Source organism: Protopterus annectens, chromosome 11.part0, assembly GCF_019279795.1.
Source record: "Protopterus annectens isolate FY-2018-M chromosome 11.part0, PAN1.0, whole genome shotgun sequence".
NCBI lineage: Eukaryota > Metazoa > Chordata > Ceratodontiformes > Protopteridae > Protopterus > Protopterus annectens.
The window spans coordinates 67,722,313-67,742,719 of NC_056745.1; the positions used below are offsets into that span (position 1 = coordinate 67,722,313).

The window sequence follows — 20,407 nt, forward strand, 5'->3', positions numbered from 1 at the left end:
AAGGCATACAATGTTAATGTTTTCCAACTGAATGAGAGGGCGTCCACTTTCCAAGCTAGTGGATGGAAGGTCCTTGTGCAAAATTTTTGAAGCTGGTGGTTGTGGGGGCTTGCAAACAGATCTATGTCTGGGCATCCCCATTTTTGAGCCATCATTGCAAATACTTGTGGATCTAGTTTCCATTCGTGTGGATCCATGATGTTTCTGCTTAGGTCATCTGCCAATGTGTTTTTCTTTCCTGGCAGGAATTGTGCTTGTAATTGAACCTGGTAAGACAGTGTAATGTTCCACAAGGTCAATGCTTGCCTGCATAGAGAGTAGGAATGTGTGCCCCCTTGCTTGTTTATGTACCACATGACTGTGGTATTGTCCGTCTTTATTATTAGTTGTCCTGGGTGTAGAAGGTCCTTGAAAGCTGTTAGGGCATTCTGTACTGCTAGCATTTCTTTTTGATTGATATGCAGATGCCTCTGATCTATAGTCCATTTGCCCTGAATGCACTGCTCTGCCATGTGCGCTCCCCAGGCATAGTCTGATGCATCTGTTGTCATAGTTTGCCTGGCTGTGGGTAAGGTGAAAGGCTGACCGTTGTTGAGGTGACATGCCTGTGCTCACCATAGAAACTCCTGTTGAAGGCAGGGAATGAGTGGTATCATTGTTTCCAAGCTGTGGCTGTGCTGAGTCCATACACTTTTCAGGTACCATTGTAATTTCCTCATATGCAGTTTTGCAAATGGTATTAGTAGTATGCAAGATGCCATGAATCCCAAGGCCTGCAGAATTTTTCTTGCAGGGAGTTGAGTCTTTGTTGCCATTATTTTGAAATACTGAAACAGCTGTCATTGCTTGTCTGGCGTGAGATAAGCCATCTGGGCTGTTGTATTCAAACTGGCACCCAGGAATATTATGCTTTGTGAGGGCACTAGTTTTGATTTCTTTTCGTTTACTGTGTACCCTAGGCAACTTAGAAGGTGTTTGACAAATGCCAGATACTTTAAAAGAATGTCTTTGCTTTCTGCTTGGATAAGGCAGTCGTCCAGGTATGGGTATATTTGAATTCCTCTTTGTCTTCAATATGCAATTACTGGTGCCAGGCATTTTGTGAAGACCCTGGGTGCAGTAGATAAGCCAAAGGGCAGTGCAGAGAATTGATAATGCGTTGAACCTGCAATGAAGCGGAGGTATCTTCTGCAATTTTGTCTGATAGGGACATGCAGGTATGCCTCCTTGAGGTCCAAAGTGACTAGCCAAGCATTCTTGCCCAGCATGGGAAGAAGCTGCTGCAGTGTTAGCATCTTGAATTTTGGTACTTGCAGATAGGTGTTCAGAACTGAAAGATCCAGAATGGGTCTCCATGCTTTGTCCTTTCTTGGGACTAGGAAGAGTCTTGAGTAAAAACCTTGTCCTTGCTCCTGTGTAGGTACCTGTTGAATGGCTCTCATGTTCATGAGAGCTGTAATTTGTTTTTGTGCCTCTGCCCATTGATTTGGCGGCAGGTTTGGCATTCCTTTGATCCTTGGTAAGGAATGAAAGTGAAATCTGTATCCTTGAGAGACGATGTTTAGAACCCATTTGTCTTTTGTGATGATGTGCCAGTTGTCTGCAAAAAAATGCTAGTTTTCCTCCCAAGGGAGTTGCCAGGAGAGATTTGCTTGGTAGTTTGAGGATACAGCCATTGCGTTTGTCTTCTGCTAGCTTGGGGCCTGTCTTCTCCTCCTTTCTGGTTAGAAGAACCCCATTGGCATGGTTTGTAAGGGCCCTGTGACTGACCTCCGCCCCTTGGGCGTCTGTATTTGCCCCTCTGTGATCTGTCTGAAGCTGGAAAGTACCAGTTTTTTGTTGGCCAATTTCTGCTGAAACGAGGGGGTTGTACCTGCAAAAACTCCTTGACCGTTTGCATAGTCTTTGCCTTATCCTCCATTTTCTTTAAAACCTCTTCTGCTTTAACACCAAATAATACATCCTGCTGTAAAGGTGCATCCAATAATTTTGCTTTAACATGGTCAGGGAGTGTTTGTTCTTTTAACCAAGCATGTCTATGTATGACAGAGCCAGTAACAGCTGCTCTACAAGAAGCTTCCAATGAATCAAATCCGCATTGTAAAGTATGTTTGCCCACCTGTTCAGCTGCATGCAACAGATCCTGCATTTCCTTGAATTCAGGCAGTTCTGAATGTGTGCTCATTTTTTGTTTTAACTGAGACATTAGGAATTGTTGATATTTCAACATGTGAAACTGGCAATTTAATGCTCTCATAGCCAGAGTAGCTGAGGTGTATATTTCCTTTCCCCATCTATCTAGGGCTCTGGAATCCCTTTCAGAGGGCACAGGATTTTTAGCCATAGAAGCTTTTGCTCCCTTAGGACCCTGGGAAATTGTTTCTGGGTCAGCTACAGGGCTTTTATAAAGGAATTTGTGTGAGTCAGGTACTCTGTAGTATCTGTCTGGTTTGGCTGGAGCAGGAGGAAGAGAGTCTGGATTTAAAATAGACTCTAAGTAGACATCATCCACAATATCTAGAACAGGAGGGATAGCAAGAGGTCTGTGCTGGGGTAGTAAAAGGAACTCTCGGAGCCTTTTCTTAGAATCTCAGTAATCCTGGCCTTCCCAGTGGAAATGTTCCCTCATGGTATGTAAAGTTTCCCCAAAGGAGTAGTCTTCAGGGGGAGATGCTGAGGGAATAGAGTCTTCAGCATCAGAATCTTCATAAGGTGGAAAAGTGTAATCCTGTTCCTCAGAAGAATCTGAGGAGAGAGAAACCTGGTCAGAGGATGCATAATCCCCCTCTTGTCTTGGTCTTTTATCAGGAGGGGGATGGGAACCCTGATAAGGGTAATCAAATCTTCAGCCATCTTAAGCATCTGTTTCTTAGGCATGGGGCCTTGAACTGTAGACTGATGTACATTTTTCTTTGGTTTTGAAGGAGTTTTAAGTTTAGCATAAGATTTAATGGTGAGTGTAGTCGGTCTGAAGACACCTTCAGTAACCAAAGGTGTTTCCGTTGCACTGGTGTCTAGTTCTGCTCCGGTGTCGGTAGATGGCTGCGTCGGCCTAGTAGACTCCGTATGGGAATCCGCAGCTGTCTGGGGCTCCAGCTCTGCGGTCGTCAGGGGCTGCGTGTAGGCGCCTCACTGAAAACCGGAGAACCGGCGACAGGCCCAGCTGAGGCCTTGGTGTCTGGCTTATTCCTAGGCTGCCTGTCCTTATCCTTGCGTTTTTTATGAAAGGCAGTCGTCGGCTGCTCCGACGGCATGGTATAATTAAATTTCCAACCAAAATAATGCCGTGCGAAGTCAAAACGGCGTTTGATAGTTCGTTTATTAAACCTAGCGCAAAACAGACAACCTGTGACGTCGTGGTCTGGGCCTAGGCAAGGAATACAACAGGAATGGAAGTCCTTATGAGGTATTTGCTTCTCACAAGAAAAGCAATTGTTAACTTTTTCTGACATCGGACTGAGGCAAGAAAATGTTCCCCAACGGGGTAGTTAGCTTTATTGAAGACTTCGGACTGAAATTCAAATCGAAAATCTCAGGTGTCGGCCGACCAGCACTTGCGAACTGCTTCTGCTTCGGGCACCGCGCGGCAAAAAAGACTGAAGAAAATGGTGTCGGATGCCTCTTATATACCCCTGGCGCACTGACGTCAGGGAAGAAGCGACAGCAACAGACGTCGGACCAAGACTTTGGAATTCGGGTCGATTGCGGGACCGCCCGATGGCAGGATAACCCAAGTGTGATGACTGCAGCAGGGTAACATGATGAACATCAAGGTTAGACAGAAGAAAACCATTAGACGTACCATTCATACAATAAAATATGAAGACATCAAAAATTTTTTAACACAAATATCAAATAAAGTTCCACTTAGCTGAGAGTTCAGCTGAAACGCGGCTTTACGGCAAACGAGATCTGGGTTAACAGGCAAAAGGGCATTCTGGGTAGAGACTTAGCTCAAGAGTTTTATGGTTAGCATGAGCTTTTTTTTAAGGCCGACTCAGTTCTGAGGGCTTGGAACCGAACCCATCAGTGATGAATGGAAAGAAGATTAACATCAGATTTATTTTTTGAGCTGAGAATCAGAATCAGAATTGCCTAGACATACAAGGCTTGTTGTTTCATTTTGGTGGCTGCCAAAAAAGCAATTCCTAAAAAATGGAAATCAGAGTCTAAACCAACTGTACAAGTAATGAATATACTAACAGAAATAAGAGAACTGGAAGTGTGATCTTTGGAAAAGAGGAAGAGCAAATTACACAGAAAAATGGAAACTGTGGGAACAATGCATGCAGAATACTATTTTGGAAAAGGAATGAGGTTTAAGAGAAGACCAGAATTTAATGAGCTATGTAATGTTTAACAAACACCTGATAAGTGATGAATAATATTTGCAACTGAAAATATGTCAATATGATTTGTTTTTGATTATATAAATGTATGACTGCTTATGTCATTTGTGACAATTCAATAAAGATGTTTCCTGTTAAAAAAAAAAACTGCTTGATATGTATAAACCAAAACAAGCATAGGGCAAAGTATGTACTCACACTGCATAGCCAAAGTATGGAACTCTATCCCAAATTCAATGAGAGCTATCTCTAGCCTACATGTACAGTGGATATAAAAAGTGTACACACCCCTGTTAAAATGCCAGGTTTTTGTGATATAAAAAATGAGACCACAATAAGTAATTTCAAAACTTTTCCCACCTTTAATGTAACCTATAACCTGTACAATTCAATTGAAAAACAAACAAATCTATTAGGGAAAAAAATAAAAAAAATGTGCAATAAGCTGGTTGCATAAGTGTGCACACCCTTAAACTAATACTTTGTTGAAGCACCTTTTGATTTAATTACAGCATTCAGTCTTCTTGGGTAGGAGTCTATCAGCATGGCACATCTTGACCTGGCAATATTTGCCCACTCTTACTTGCAAAAGTGCTCCAAATCTGTCAGACTGTGAGGTCATCTCTTGTGCACAGCCCTCTTCAGGTCACCCCACAGATTTTCTATTGGATTTAGGTCTGGGCTCTGGCTGGGCCATTCCAAAACTTTAATTTTCTTCTGGGGAAGCCATTCTTTTGTTGATTTAGATGTATGCTTGAGGTCATTGCCGTGTTGAAAGGTGAAATTCCTCTTCATCTTTCTTGCAAACGCCTGAAGGTTTTGGGCCAAAAGTGACTGGTATTTGGACCTGTTCATAATTCCCTCCAATGCCCCAGTTCCAGCTGAAGAAAAGTAACCCCAAAGCATGATACTGCCACCACCATGCTTCACCGTGAGGACAGTGTTCTTTTGGTGATGCCAAGTGCTGTTTTTGTGACAAACGTACTTTTTGGAATTGTGGCCAAAAAGTTCAACCTTGGTCTCATCAGAGCATAACACATTTTCCCACATGCTTTTGGGAGACTTGATGTATTGTTTTGCAAATTTTAGCTAGGCCTGGATGTTTTTTCTGTGTAAGAAAAGGCTTCCATCTTGCAACCATATCCCATAGTGCAGACATATGGAGAATATGGGAGATTGTTGTCACATGTAGTACACAACCAGTACTTGCCAGAAATTCCTGCAGCTCCTTCAGTGTTGCTGTAGGTCTCTTGGCAGCCTCCCTCACCAGTTTTTGTCTTGTCTTTTCATCAATTTTGGAGGGATGTCCAGTTCTTTTCAACGTCACTGTTGTGCCATACTTTCTCCACTTTTTGATGATTGTCTTCACTGTGTTCCATGGTAAATCCAATGCTGTGGAAAATTTTTTGTACCCTTCTCCTGACTGATAACTTTCAACAATGATTTCCCCTTGATGCTTTGTAAGCTGTCTGTGAACCATGACTTTTGCTGTAGCAGGCAACTGAGTAAATGTCAGGAAAATGTTACTAGGACAGCTGACATTTATTTGGGGTTAATCAGAGTCTCTTTAATTCATGGCAGGTGTCCCCCCAAGAAGACTGAATGTTGTAATTAAATCAAAAGGTGCTTAAACAAAGTATTAGTTTAAGGGTGTGTACATACCAGAGTATTGTCATTTTTTTTTTTTAATATTTTTTCCCCTAACAGATTTGTTTGTTTTTTTTTTTTTAACTGAATTGTACAGGTTATAGGTCACATTAAAGGTGGGGAAAGTTTTTAAATGATTTATTGTGGTCTCATTTTTTATATGACAAAAACCTGGCATTTTAACAGGGGTGTGTACACTTTTTATATCAACTGTATTTTAAGTGCTCACAAAAGAATTTCTCACTCACTCACAGGTATGCCCATGCATCTCACCTGATCTACAGAAAATACTTTGCATTCATACCAACTGCTCATCATAATACACGTCTGTACCTTTCAACACCTGCCCTTTCCCTATTCTTAGGGGTAACTTTTATCTTCTTTTATTTTCTTACTTCCTAGCAGAACAGACTACATATCTAATTCTTTTGTACATACTCACTGCCATATTTAACTGCCATTTTTTGTTACTATTACATCACTGGTGCTTCCTCATGCTTTACTGTATCATGTGTGGTCCACTGTCAAAATGTACTTCTATATGTATTTTAATTACATCTATACTATTGTTTCATTTGATGTTATCAAACTTTCTGGAGATTTTCTCTCTAGATCTCTGATGAAAATGGGTATTTACTACGAGGTGTGCTTTCCTGGTGAACAAATATCAATAAAACAAATAAATGTGACATACGAGCTTAACAGTTTAAAATTCTAAAATGTAAGGAAGCAGAGGAATACACTTTCTTCCCCAACCTGTCAAAAACTTTCCCATTCTTGTCAGAGGGAATGAACCTAGCAGCAGCAAAATGTTTAGCAGAAACAGTTTTGTATAAGGTAATTATTGATGCATCTGCTTTGGGGTTAGAAAACAAATACTTATAAGTGTGCGGTACTCTGTACAACCTGTCAGATCTCCTCGATACTACACTTTGGCAGCCAATTAAATGAATGGTCGTGACAAAACAACATTCTCTAAAATAGGAAAAACAGGAAAAAGAGCTGCAGAGTTAGTATATCAAACTGTAAGAAATTACATTTTCTATATAACAGGAATGTAACTCTCTTCCTACTGAAAAATCTCTTTCATCTCTAGATAACGTCCCAGGAAAAGATAAATCTTCATGGAGGAAATCTGAAGCAACACTCCCCTCAGAATCAGAATATCCAGACTGAAAGAAATCCCTGAAGTACACCCATCACCCTACAATTCCTTTTGCTGTGACTGAAATAAGAGTCAGAAGGGGGGGGGGGGGCATTTTCTTGCCTGAAGGAGTAGGCAAAAATGAGTTCCTTAGCAAATCTCCCGTGGCCACAGAAACAGAAACAGTAGATGGGACAGTTTTCTTATTATCTACGCTTTCCCTGGGAAACTCCCTGGAAAATAACTGACCCTAGAAGGCATACTCATCCCAGGATCAGGCTCCCTATCCTGGCTAAATGAAGAACCTTCACCTGTCTCTTTCCCTGATACCTACAAGAGTAGTTTTCCCTTGCCTACTACGGGCATCCACACAGCCACAGAGCATAATTCTATTCCTCAGTCCATAGTGGCTGCAGGTTCAACACCAGATGGATTTAGGTGGGGGGGGGGGTCAGATTGAGGAATCAAAACTAGCCACAGCAAAGCCACCTGAGGCACAAAAGGAGGTGGCCAGACACCAAAACACTCCTGAACAAATTTCTCCTTCTAGGATACAGAGGAAGGAATAACTGTAGAGATCGGTATCTGCTCCATCACTTAAGCTGAAAAATGATCCTTCAACAATGGACAGTGGAGTCTGAATGAGTCGGTAACAAGTAAGGTGAAAAAAAAAAAAAAAAGAAAGGGGAACTGAAATAAACCACTGATAGTTCCCCACAAGAGCAATATTCTGCCCCAAACACAAAAAGCTTCAAAACAGTAGGAAAATATTGTTAAAAAATCCAGAAAATTTTACAAAAAAATGTTTACATAAACATTTGCACACAAACTAGCTTAGAAAAGCAATGAGAGCCCCCAAAATATTTATTTTCTTCCAGCTAACACAATATTTTAGTTAAAAAAAAAAAAAAAAAGTTTTCCTCAGGAAAATGAAGTTAGAAGTTTTTCTCCAACAGGGTACTTGTTTGCCCAGGCTTGAAAGACTGCTAGCTCATTGACAGTTCCGCTGGGCCTGCCAAAGGAATTCACTCTGGCTGCAACAAAGCACCGATTATTTTGGTGCTCTAATTGTTCTTTCATACAAAGCTCCTCTCAAGCTCTGAACAGTTAAGACTGTTTGAAAGTGCCCCTTTAGTTGACTGGTCAGTTGGGGTAAGATCCCAAATACCGCAGGCTACTACGACAGTGATATAATGTTGAACATCATGACCATATCATCTCTTCTGCTTTTTCATGATATTTTCTTATTCAACTTCTTTCTGCATACCATTTTGACTTTTTTTTAAATCTGGTATTAGTTCCTTTTGCCATTAATTGCAATATTTGCTACATCATAGTGACAGTACCAAGGTAAGGTCACAGACTGTTGAACATTTGTTAGTGAAGACATTTACAGATATTAAGTAGTTTGAACTTCATGAAGGACTGCTAAGTCACACTAAGTGAAAGCCATAAATCACAGGTGGGTACTTCACACCTCTGGCAGAGACCACATGAGTCTAAACACTTGTAACTGTACAAATGAGGTTACATAACCACATTAGTAGCCATCTACATCCTACCATTCAACTGTTTAGGACATGGTACCTAATAAAAGTTACATGGATTTAAAGAGAAAAAAAAATACCAGAAATAAAACAGAAATGCACAGCAATGAAAAGAAACAGGACCACAGAAAACTTTGCAATTTCTGATGTAACTAAGAGGGTACATGGTACACTGTAGGAAAACAAAGCCCTCACTGTAGAATGACATCACAGCAACATGGCAGTCTTCCTTAAGCCATCTTGGAGTATAACAAACTAAGAAATAATACTAGCCTCTCAAGAATGACTCAAAGGCATTAATACTGCACAGATGCCCATGTTATGATGAAAAGCATACTTCTTCACGCTCTGGATGCAGAGATTTAATTCACAGCAATTAATCACCAACTGTATGTACCAGGGAATCAATCCTTGATGGTCTCAGTTAAGCACAGTCCTAATAAAACATCCCTTTACTAAAGAGAAATGAAATAAGCTGCTCAAAGCAGACAGATGCTAGCAAAGCTGACAGACCAGTTACTACACTGTGGACCAAACAGATGGCCCTGAAAACGTTCTTTGCCACCTGCTTACTGCGTGCTGATTCCTTCATAGTCTGTCAACACTATTCATATAGTTTCCTGGTGGCACTTTCAAAGTATGTCTCCCACCAAGGGCCGTTTCACTCAAAATTCTACTACCTATTATAATTTCAAAATCTCAGAGCACAACTTGTATATCTCTGAGCCTAGAAATAACTGAAGTTGTACATCCCTCGTCAAATGACACCTCCAAGGGGGAAAAATATACACAACATTGTATACTGTATACATGCTGGCAAGTGAACTGCCACCTTTTCATTCCATGACCAATGTCTGACAAAAATGGTTAAATGTAAGTGCACAAGTACATTTGTGTCATTGGTGACAAATGACATAAGCACACATTCACACAAAAATCAGAGTCTACTCAACCACAGTTCCCATTTCTGTCACAAATGTTATGTCGTCCATTAGTAAAAAGGATGAAAGCAACTTCAAATCTTACTATTCTTTCCTTAATAAACACATTTCAAACATGGATATACAGTCTCCCTCCCACAGGGAGGAAAAGAGTCTCATCTTAATTTAATTCTATCAGGTCCAAAATATAGCAACATATCAGAGTGGAGTTTGAAAACTAATTTCAATACATTACTTCTTAAATGAAGTCTTTTGTAATAATTTTTTACTATACCTTGCATAAAGAGGAAAACATCAACAATTTCCAAGTGCTGCATTAAAGGTAAGAGAACTTGTACTTTAAATATTATGAAGTAGCTGTGTGTAAAATGATCTGAAGTAACTCAAATTGTACTACATACACAACGGAGACAAAGATTTTATACAGACACACTTCAGACAATGGTTAAAAGATACGGATTTTTCTTTACTCACTTGTTAGCCTTGTAAAAGTTTCAAATTTTTTTTTACTCTTGTATTACAATCTTTCAACAAAATTGTAGAACAGATTACTGAAATCAGGGTTTAAATACAACACATACATTATTCTGTGAAACATAATAAACACAACATTATACAAATATATTTTCTTCACAATAAAAATCTTAATGTAGTAAACTCTCAAAAGCAACAATTGCTGCAGAAATGCTGGAATATTAATAATGGCCATTAAAGAACTACTCTAATTCTCCTACTCGCATGCTTCTCTATCACATCTTGCACAATCCTGGCCAACTTCCGAATGCATTAATGCTATGATAAGCAGGAATCAAGCAATGTTATCTCACAATGTCAGATGCATGACACTTCCAACGATGCGATCTCTGAAATTATTTTTTTTGTACATGTGATACATAAAATGATTTGTTGCAGAAAACCTGAAAAAGTCATCTGTGTAACAAGTGTGTCTGAATCATACCTTACTACTGCATTCCATTCCATAACAATTTCTTAAATATATGATACAATAATCAGTCGCTGAGTTCCTCCTCGTCACTGAAGTAAGCACTCTTTTTTATCCGTGGTCGCTTTGAATCCTCGGATGACAATACTGACTGTTCTGCTATACTCTTCTTCCATCGTTGTTCCTCTTCTTCAATTTTTGCTTGCTGAGAAACATAACATTAAAAAAAAATTAGCACTAAACAGAGTCTGAGCATTTCTGTAATATAAAACAGACATTTACACACACCCTTGATGTCACATAACACAAACCTCAGTTGGTTTTCTTCAAAAATAGTCCCAACATAAACATTTTTGAAAGAGAATTTGCAGCATTATAAAAGCATGAGTTACAGAACTTGAGCACAGAATTCTAACACTGCTAGTTGGTCATACTCAGCCCACTAACAACTTTTTAGTTCTCAAGCAATGGGGACGGGGAGGACTAAAACTAAGAGAAAAAAAAAATCCAAAACTTATCGAAAGTATAATTCTACATTTTTTTTTTTTTGTGGGGAGAGGGTAACTTCAGGAAGAATATGTAGGCATTGCGACTGACAAATTGGCAGTCCAATGCAAACGGCAAAATAAACACAGCACAACATGTGGACTGGATGGAAAGCAAAACAATGTCAGTATTTAATTTCATTTAAAATTTTTATCCAGAGTTTGAAAGTCATATGTCCAGCACCCAATATTTGTGAAGTGTATCCAAACATGAAGCAGGAGGCATATACCATTTAAAAGAAAGGTAACTTGATTCGACCTGCACAGGTAAGTTCAATAGCCACTTACAAATAAGGGCCTTAAATTGGTTTAGACTTTTGTTTTGAATGAAGTTGTAAACTGACTTGAAAATGCACACTGAGGGCAGCTGTTGTTGGTAGCTTCCTCAAGTGAAACTAATTACTGTAATGTCAACCCCCTGACCCTCTGTAGGCAGAACATCTAAAATAAAACATTGAAAAAATCCAGTGATGCCATTAACTACATTACTGCAGTGCTGCAGACGAGTTATGTTTGTACCCATAAGACAAGTTGTGCATGTCCTGCTTAAAAAAAAAAAAGGCACACTCAATGAATTTAAGTATCTCATAAATTAATAAACAATTAACATTCAATTAAGCCTTCAAAACATTAACAGGCAAGCCTACTCAGCATCATTAAAATGTTACTATTTTAGTTGCTATTAATAATGCAAAACAACATCGATACAGAAAAGAACAAGTCATGTAAAACACCAGACTCAGAAAATTACATCAAGACAACCTGGGAGAAATTATCTTAATTACAAGTCTTGAATGGTGGTTAAATCTGACCTACTTAACAAATGACAACAGATCTTTAAGAAGCACGCCCAGGCTTGACACTAACAGGAGAGATGTGTGCATACCCATCTGCTATGCTGTAAATTGCCTTTACTGCTTCCAGCTGCCAAGAATTTTTTTTTGCAATCTGTTGATCTTGATTTGTTTAGGCTTTTGAGTTTAAGTGATCCTGAAAATCCTACTTCAAACATGGAGGCATTGGAGGGTACAGCAGAATGCCAGGCTGAGGGGCTGCTGCAGAGCTGCAAATGCACATGTCCAACCTGAAAAGCACCTTGATTTTGCATTCCTGCGCATGCACAGGTCAGGCTCATAACACACCTAACCAACCCTTAATTTTTGTTTTTGTATGGTGCAGTCAAAATAGATCACTTTGTATGTAGAGGAGACCGCTTAAATACTTCACTGCCTTTAGTCTGCATGCTGTTATCAGCTATTGTCTCAGTTCACAATCCTATTCAAGTATTATCCTCACCTTTATGAAAGTCAGCAAAAAATGTATCACTAGGTGAGAAACAAAGTAATGTCTTGTATTCTTGACATGAACTAAACTTTGGACAAACTTGAGAGAGAGACTAGAAGGCATTAGATTCCCACCCAAGAAACCAACATCTTGGAAGTGAGTTTACCACAGACAAATGGCTGGTGCCAAAGCCATGGACTAAAACTCAATGCCAAAAATGCATTATAACGCCCTTTTGGGAAACTGTCAACCCACATGAATTACTCCATCCATAAAACACCCCTAAGAGTTGACCCAATCGTAAGGGATCTGGGAACATATGTAGACAGCAATCCGGCCTTTGACCAACACATAGCTAAGATAATAGGAAAACTGTTCAATGTCGCCCACCTTATAGGCAAGGGTATGGCATCCAGGTCCAAGCAAGTTATAGTACCACCTTACTCAGCCCTTATTACACCTATCATTGAGTACAATTCCCCCTTTGGCACATATCTAACCAAACACTTGCAACAGTTGGAATGTCCACAAAGGTTTCTCACCAGGAGAATTCAGAGCATGAATTCCCTTGTCCTACTGCCTAAAGGCTATGTCTGTCTCCTACAGGCAGCTTAGAGGAGACCTTTGCATGGCTTACAGGACTTCCTCAGATCTAGCTCTGATGGATTTTTTGCACATGCGCAAAACAAATAGCACCAGAAACACTAGATCCAGGGATATGAGCTTTGCTTTTGACATAAACAGAATGTGCTGTTGAGAGAGATATGTGGCCCAAAGGATCCCCACACTAAGGAATAGGATCCCCACCCAGGTAAAATACAAAGTTAAGTACTTATAATGTTCCAACTGTGTTATCCGCTTTCATTCTTACTCAGCTGTTCGGTTCGGATACGATACTTGGATATAACTCGGCCTCCTCTTCCAGACCGTATGATTCTCGAACTCTCAAACTCCTCCCTTTACTTATAATCCACCACATACCTAACACAAACCAGATCTAGTGTGCTGCCCACAGGGCTAACAGAATAGTGGGAACTCAGGAAACAACAGATGCTGGAGCTCAAACAAGGAACAGAGGCTCCTACAATACTCTTCAATTTCTCCAGAAGTAAAATAAGGAGGGGGTAGATTGGTGGGAAGTTGAAAAAGAATGAAATTGGACAACACAGATGGAACGTTATGGTAAGTACATAACCTTTTTTAATCTGATGTTGTCATTTTCATTCATTCCTCAACTGTTGGGACACAGTCCCCAGCTACCTAAATCCTTGGAGGACTCTAAGGAAGGATATTTCGGAGCACTGATGAGCCAAAGGCTGTTCTTCCCCTAGACACCAGATCTAGCCTGTAATGAGCAATAAAGGTATGAGGATTTGCCCAAGTTTGCCCAAACTGCAGCTGCACAAACAACATCCAAGGAAGTTCTAGGCGAAAAGGCTGAAGTGGGCTCTAGGTGGTTTTGGTAAAGGTAAACCCATTTTTGATAAAGGTAATGCAATCAGTTAACCATTTGGCCAAAAGTAACTTTAGATACTGCTTTGCCTAGTTTGCAATCAGAAAAGGAAACAATTGTTCAGACCTTCTTAAATCCTTAGTTCTGTGAAGCAGAAACGTAGCTGTCTTTGCACAACCAATAAATGTATACTCGCCTTTGCTTGAGAAGTTTGGAAAGAAAACTGGGAGATTAATGACCTGATTAATATTAGACTCAGGGACCACCTTTGGTAAAAAGGATGGATTAGTCCATAAAAAGATACCCTACCCTTGTAAAAAAATAAATAAGGACGTTTAGAAGACAAAGCCTCAAGTTCAGATACTTTTCTAGCAGATGTAATAGCAACTAAGAAAATAGTTTTCCAAGTCATAAATTTTAGGTCAGATTTAGCTGAAGGTTCAAAGGTAGACTGAGTCAAGACCTGAAGTACAATGTTTAAATCCCAAGGATGAGTATGATCTTTTAATGAGGGTCCAAGTAAGAAAAGTTCCTCTTAGAAAAGTTTTGCAAAGTTTAGATGAAGCTAAGGTGAAATTATTTATTCCCAGATGAAAGCTGGAAATGGCTACTAATTGACCTTCAGTAGTTTAGAAACTAGCACCCTCAATGAAAATTGCGACTAAGAAGTTTAGGACATTTGAAATCAGTGCTGAAAAGGGATCAAAATTTTTGCTTAGACCCTAAAGAACAAATCTTTTCCATTTACTCTTGGAAAATTTTCTGGTGTAAGCTTTAAGGTAAGATGATAAAAAGTGATGGACGGGGTAGGAGAGCCTGTGCTGTCTAGCAATCAACAGAAATGGAGAAACCATGCAGTCAGCTTTAGGCCTGTTATGTCTGGATGAGTCATGCCTGTCAGATGAGACAGGAGGTCTGGAGTTGGATCCAGAATCCAGGATGGATGTAGAAGACGAGGCCAAAGGAAAGGAAACCAAATCTGATGAGGCCAGTAAGGGGCAATGAGGATAACTGTGCTCTTCAACCGTGATGCCTTTTGTAGAAATTTGGGAATGAATGTTAATGGAGAGAGGGGTAAGCATAAAAGAGGTCGGGGAGGGCCAAGCGAGAAGTAGAGCATCTCTTGGTGACTCTCCCGGTGGGAGATCAGAGCAAAGAACCTACAGCATTTGTTCTTGAGGGGAGAAGCAAAAAGATCACAGGATAGTTGGCCCCACTGATGGAAAATTCTCTCCACCATATTGACACTGAGAGACCACTTGAGAGGCATTAAAATGGACCTGCTTAGCTTGCCTGCAATCACGCTGATTTCCCTGGGATGCATGTCTGTTGCTATCAGAAAGTGACTGGAAGACATCGCTCACTGCTAAACTCTCACAGCTTCTCAAGAAAGATGGTAAGATCTGGTTCCCCCTTGTTTGTTGATGTGCCAGACTAATGATATAGTGTCCATCTGAATCACAATTGTCCCAGTGGGGAAAGTGTCTTGACAGGCCTGCAATGCTAGGACAGCTCTCATCTCCAGGACACTGATATGTGTCTTGACCTCTTTGGACAACAGAGTGCCTTGGACTGTCCTTCCCAAAAAATGCTCCCCCCAAGCTGAAAGGCATCCGTGGTCATTGTGACCTTGCTCTGAGGGACAACAAAAGGACGGCCTTTGTGAAGCTGAATGGAGTGGATCCACCACAGAAGGTAACTGTTGCACATTTGAGTGATTAAACTGCCATGTATAATGGATGTTGGAGAATGGACCACTGAATGGCTAGGGTCCATTGAAGGATTTTCATGTGGAACCTGGCCAGCGGAACAAGAGTGACTGCTGCTGCCATGGAACCCAAGGCTTGAAGTATCAGTCTGGCCAGAAGAGAAGAATTATAATCTTCTTGACCTGTAGTTGTATGGTGTCTGTTTGAGGTAGAGGAAGAGAAGCTATTTACATGACTGTATTCATATGATGAGCACTAATGAATTCTGGACTTGGGAGTCAGTGAGTTGAGATTTGTTGTAACCGAGTGATATTCCCAGATGGGAGCACAGATGGAGCAAGTAATCCTTTGTCTGAACAAGTTAATGCCTGGTTGGAGTGCTCATGAGCCAGTCCTCTAGATATGGAAACACGCGGAATCCAAGCAGTCTCACGTGAGCTGCTATGACTGCCATGCACTTCATGAACACTCTGGAGGCTGTGGTAAGATGAAAGGGCAGTGCTCTGAACTGGTAATGACTGTCTCCCAGATAGAAGTGTAAGTATAGTCTGGAGCACCTGTTCAGAATGAGGTTGTGTTCTGAATTTTAAATAGGTATTCCATGTGTTCTAACAAATAGGTGGGGTTGTTGTAATACTATGCAATTTTAACCGATGTCTAATGGAAATTTAACCTACTAATTAGTTTTAATTTTTTTATTGATTTATGGAGAGGGATATAAAAAGGTTGAGTTAGTAATGATCATTGCTCTGAGAAAGTCCAAAAGCATTTGGATGAAAGTGCTTAACCTGTGGATTGTGAATAAAGAAGTGTGCTACAGTCTTGGTGTCCAGGGTGCCTTCATATTTGTGAGTGCAGTTTTGTCTCTTTGGTTATCCAGTTTGGAGTGTGGAGAGGCCCTTTGGAGCATGGAATCTGTGAGCACTAACAACGAAATTGTGGAACCACTTCAACAAATTAACAACTGGCGGAGCATACGGCTCAGATTAAGGCTCTAACTGCCAAACAGAATGAGAGGACTGGTAACCTGTTTGGGTATATCTTTAACTCAACCAACCCAATCTACTCAACACTCCCCTAGTAATTTAAACCAATGTTCTCAGATACAGGCTACTGGTACTTTAAATGCTTCAGTAAACAACATAAGAAATAGGTCCCATGAAGTGGTTGAGGGCCAGGGGACTGTGACAACATATACAGCAGGAGACTGGAGAAGTAACAAATCTGACTTTTGCACGAGTTCTGGAAGTGGGGCTAGCCAGCAAGCTGGTGGGCAGCAGTCCCTAACTGACAGGATAAAGTCATTTGAAAAAAGGCTTTTTAGTTTGAAGAAACTGCAGATCGAGAATGGGTATTTGGAAAGGAACATCGAGTTGGGACAAATGCCAAGGGGCCTGTGTTTCTGAAAGTATCCTAATGGCTCAGAGAGCATTGAGGAGATGCTGGATGAAGTCCATCAGCTGTTCGACAGAACTGGTATAGATTTGATTAAAATTATGATCAAATATAATAACTGTAAAATTAACCAGCTTTTGGAGAAAACAGAAAAAGAAAATTACATTATTACAAAAGACTTGTTTGATCACTATCAAACTAATTTTTATAACACATTAACAAGCATATAAACCAGCTGTAATAATATATTTCAAAGAAACATCAACAAATTGAGGAGGGACACTACTGAGTATACTAAGCAGAAAGTGTACCCACTATCGGTCGGTAACCGTAGCAACCAGGACCCCTCTACCAATCGAGAGACCAGCAACAACCCGGAAGTGATGTACCAATGGAGAGCTTATCAGGGGAATCAGAGTTCCCTTTAGAGGAGGGCCCGAGCTGGTCGGAGCGGCTGAAAAACAGGGAAGAAAAGGACATGAGCAGTGGCAGTATGGAGTGGAGGTACAATGAGCAAGGAACCAAGCCAAAAAATCTGAGAAATCAGAGGTACTACTGGAATTAGCATCAGGAATTTCCATTATAGGGGTGCAAGAACAAGCAAGTGAAAACATTGATTTAAATGCAAATGTCGAGTTAAACGCTGCCCCTTTATATGGAATTAGCCAAAACAACTCCAGTTGTTGGGAAGCAAGTATTGAATTGGTTAACTGAGAGTGGGCTCGGTTACAACCATTTCCCACCAGTGACACTGTAGACTCTGATGCATCCGGAGTTGTAAGGGACTGTAACAGCAGCACTGATAACAGGAGAAATAAGTCAATTGAAATAGCAGAAGAAACAGGTGAACTGATGCTTGAATTAAGCAATGTAGGAGCTGACTTAAGTTCTTTTTCAAGCTTATGTTTTGTTTGCGACACCCCTGATGGGTCTAATGTCACTGCGTCGCAATGTATGGGCCAAACCAAACTTGTCAGATTTGAGAGTGATGCTGATTTTGCAGGTAATAAGACATGCTACAATAGTGGTTTAAATACGCACAGTATTGAGGTGGAAAACAACGTTGGGGAAGCCTGTGAGAGTAACAAGCTGAGTAACCTCAGTCAGCATGTCGTTAATAACTGCAAAAGTGACTTTAATTACAATGATGCACTCTCAGCGAGTGGCGTGAGTCTTTATTTGTTTGGGAACGATGTTTACAGGCATGACATTACTGAATCCATTATTGGTAACGGACTTTCTAATTTGAATGATCTGGTTTATGTTGTCGATAGACACAATGTTACTGAGTCACATGTTTTTAGTCAAGTTAATGTTGGACAAACTGATGATACCATTGACAATATTTATGATGACCAAGAGGTTTTTAATTTTAGAAATTTCAGCGCCCATTGTGTTCAAATGTTAAACAATGACATAGGGGTTCGGGGCAGTAATGGGCAGGTTGAACTCTGTCAACATGTAGTTAATGGTGAAAGTGGTCTGGATAGTAATGATGCAATTTTTGATAGTAATTTGGGTTTGTATTCAGTTCAAGATTTAAAATGTTAATACTGAAGATATTGCTAAAGCTACTACTGGTAGTGGGGCTGCTTTTTTGAACAGTTTTACTTACAAAACGAATATGAATTTACCTAGTGACAGTGGACAGATAGATATTAGCGTGTTGCTTAATGTCATGGCCGAAGCAAACAGTACACGTGACAATAATGGTTCAAACATTATAGTCAATTCGGCGGGTAACTATAAAGTTTATAATTATTTTAAGAATTCCATTAATACAACACACACTGACTTATTAGCAAAGGGATTTACATCTGTGCCAAGTAAGCGGGGTGATTTGGTGAATATCCTAATAGATTTGAAGTTATTTACACGAAAAATTAACCTAAAGGCATGGTTTAATGGGGCAAGGTATGAAGAGCCAGGCAAGGTGTTGGAGAAACCTAGCTATTGTAATCCCCCCTTGAATGGAACCATTGGGGCATAGGAGAAGGTCTATGAAATGGATATAAGGGACAGTTATAGACAGAGGCCATATAAACTATACAACAATCTGTAACATGAGGAAAGTAATTTATTGTTGGGATTGGCCAGGGATACCAGTATCCAGACAATGAGACCGGATAAGGGTAGTGAGTTGTGATTCTTGACAGTAATGATTATTCCAATTAGATGAATACATTATCTGAAGACATGCATCGCTAAAGCAATCTCAATGAAATACATTTAGCCTACAGAAAATTAGACCTGCTGATAGAAGACATGTTTTATCAGGGGCAAATAAATGAAAAAGGATTATCATTATCTCAAAAATGACTTCCCAGTTATACCGAACATTTTTGGTATCCCAAAAATCCACAAAGGCCTTGAATTTTTGCAATTCAGGCCCATTGTGCACGCTAAAATTGCCAGGACTTGCTTTATTAGTAAATATTTGGACCATCAATTGCAAAAGGGGTTGGGGGCCTTCTCTAATATAACAAAGGATTCTTGGCAATTCTTAGAACATTTGAATGGAGTTATTATTACTGAGAATATATATTTAGTTACTATAGACATATGTAACTTATTCTCAGTAATACCCCACGACATTGGGCTAGAGTGGCTGGGGACGCAACTGGGGAGGACCAACCTTTTTGATCAGGATGAAGTTAATGTCCTTACTACACTAATAGAGGTGGTGTTAAACAATTTTCTACACTTCACGGAACAATATTTCAAACAAGTGACTGGTGTAGCTATGGGGGCAGCTTGCGCCCCCATATATGCAAATTTAGTTATGTTTTACTGGGAGCAAGAACATATTTTCCCCAGTGAATTTTGGGCTTACATAAGGCATTACACCAGATTCTTGGATGATATTTTTATTGTGTGGGAAGGAAACGAAGAGACATTAAAATACTTTTTGCAGTATATTAACCACACAGTTGACTTCTTCAAATTCACCCATGAGTACAGAGTAGGGTCAACATTTCGTACCTGGATGTTAGCTTAACTACTGACAATAGGAGTAACATCTTGAAATCTAACATCTTCAGGAAGCCCACATTTTCCAATTCTTATTTAGAATTTGGTAGTTGGCAGCCCTATCATCAGAAAAAATCTATTGTCAAAAGACAATATGTAAGGGCTTCCAGAATTATATCAGCGGACCAAGATTTTTTATTGGAACTCGAGTATATGACAAGGTTATTTACCAAAAGGGGTTATCCCGAGGCTCTTTGCTAAATTTTGGCAAAAGAGGTTAGACACAAAAGAACTGAGGGTGTTTATAGGGCAACTTTGAGTGGGAGTGTGGGCAATGACAATGGCAATGGTTTTAGTATGCCACGGAGCAACCAGGTAGATACAAGGATGAGAATGGGGAACGATTTGTTGCTCATCACCACTTATAATCAAGATGTTGTGTGGGTAGTTTGTATCATCCTGAAAAACTGGAGGATGTTA

The 20,407-nt window shown here is 40.0% G+C and overlaps 1 protein-coding gene across 2 annotated transcripts in view; it reads right to left on the reverse strand.

Annotated features, from left to right (window-relative positions):
- Window positions 1-10,073: 10,073 nt before the first annotated feature.
- Window positions 10,074-20,407, reverse strand: part of ZCRB1 (zinc finger CCHC-type and RNA binding motif containing 1) — a 364,751-nt gene continuing 354,417 nt past the window's right edge. For both annotated transcript variants that reach the window (XM_044087452.1, XM_044087451.1), the window contains exon 8: window positions 10,074-10,776. In XM_044087452.1, coding sequence (XP_043943387.1) covers window positions 10,639-10,776 — 138 coding nt within the window. In that variant the 3' untranslated portion in view covers window positions 10,074-10,638. The remainder of the gene's footprint in view (window positions 10,777-20,407) is intronic.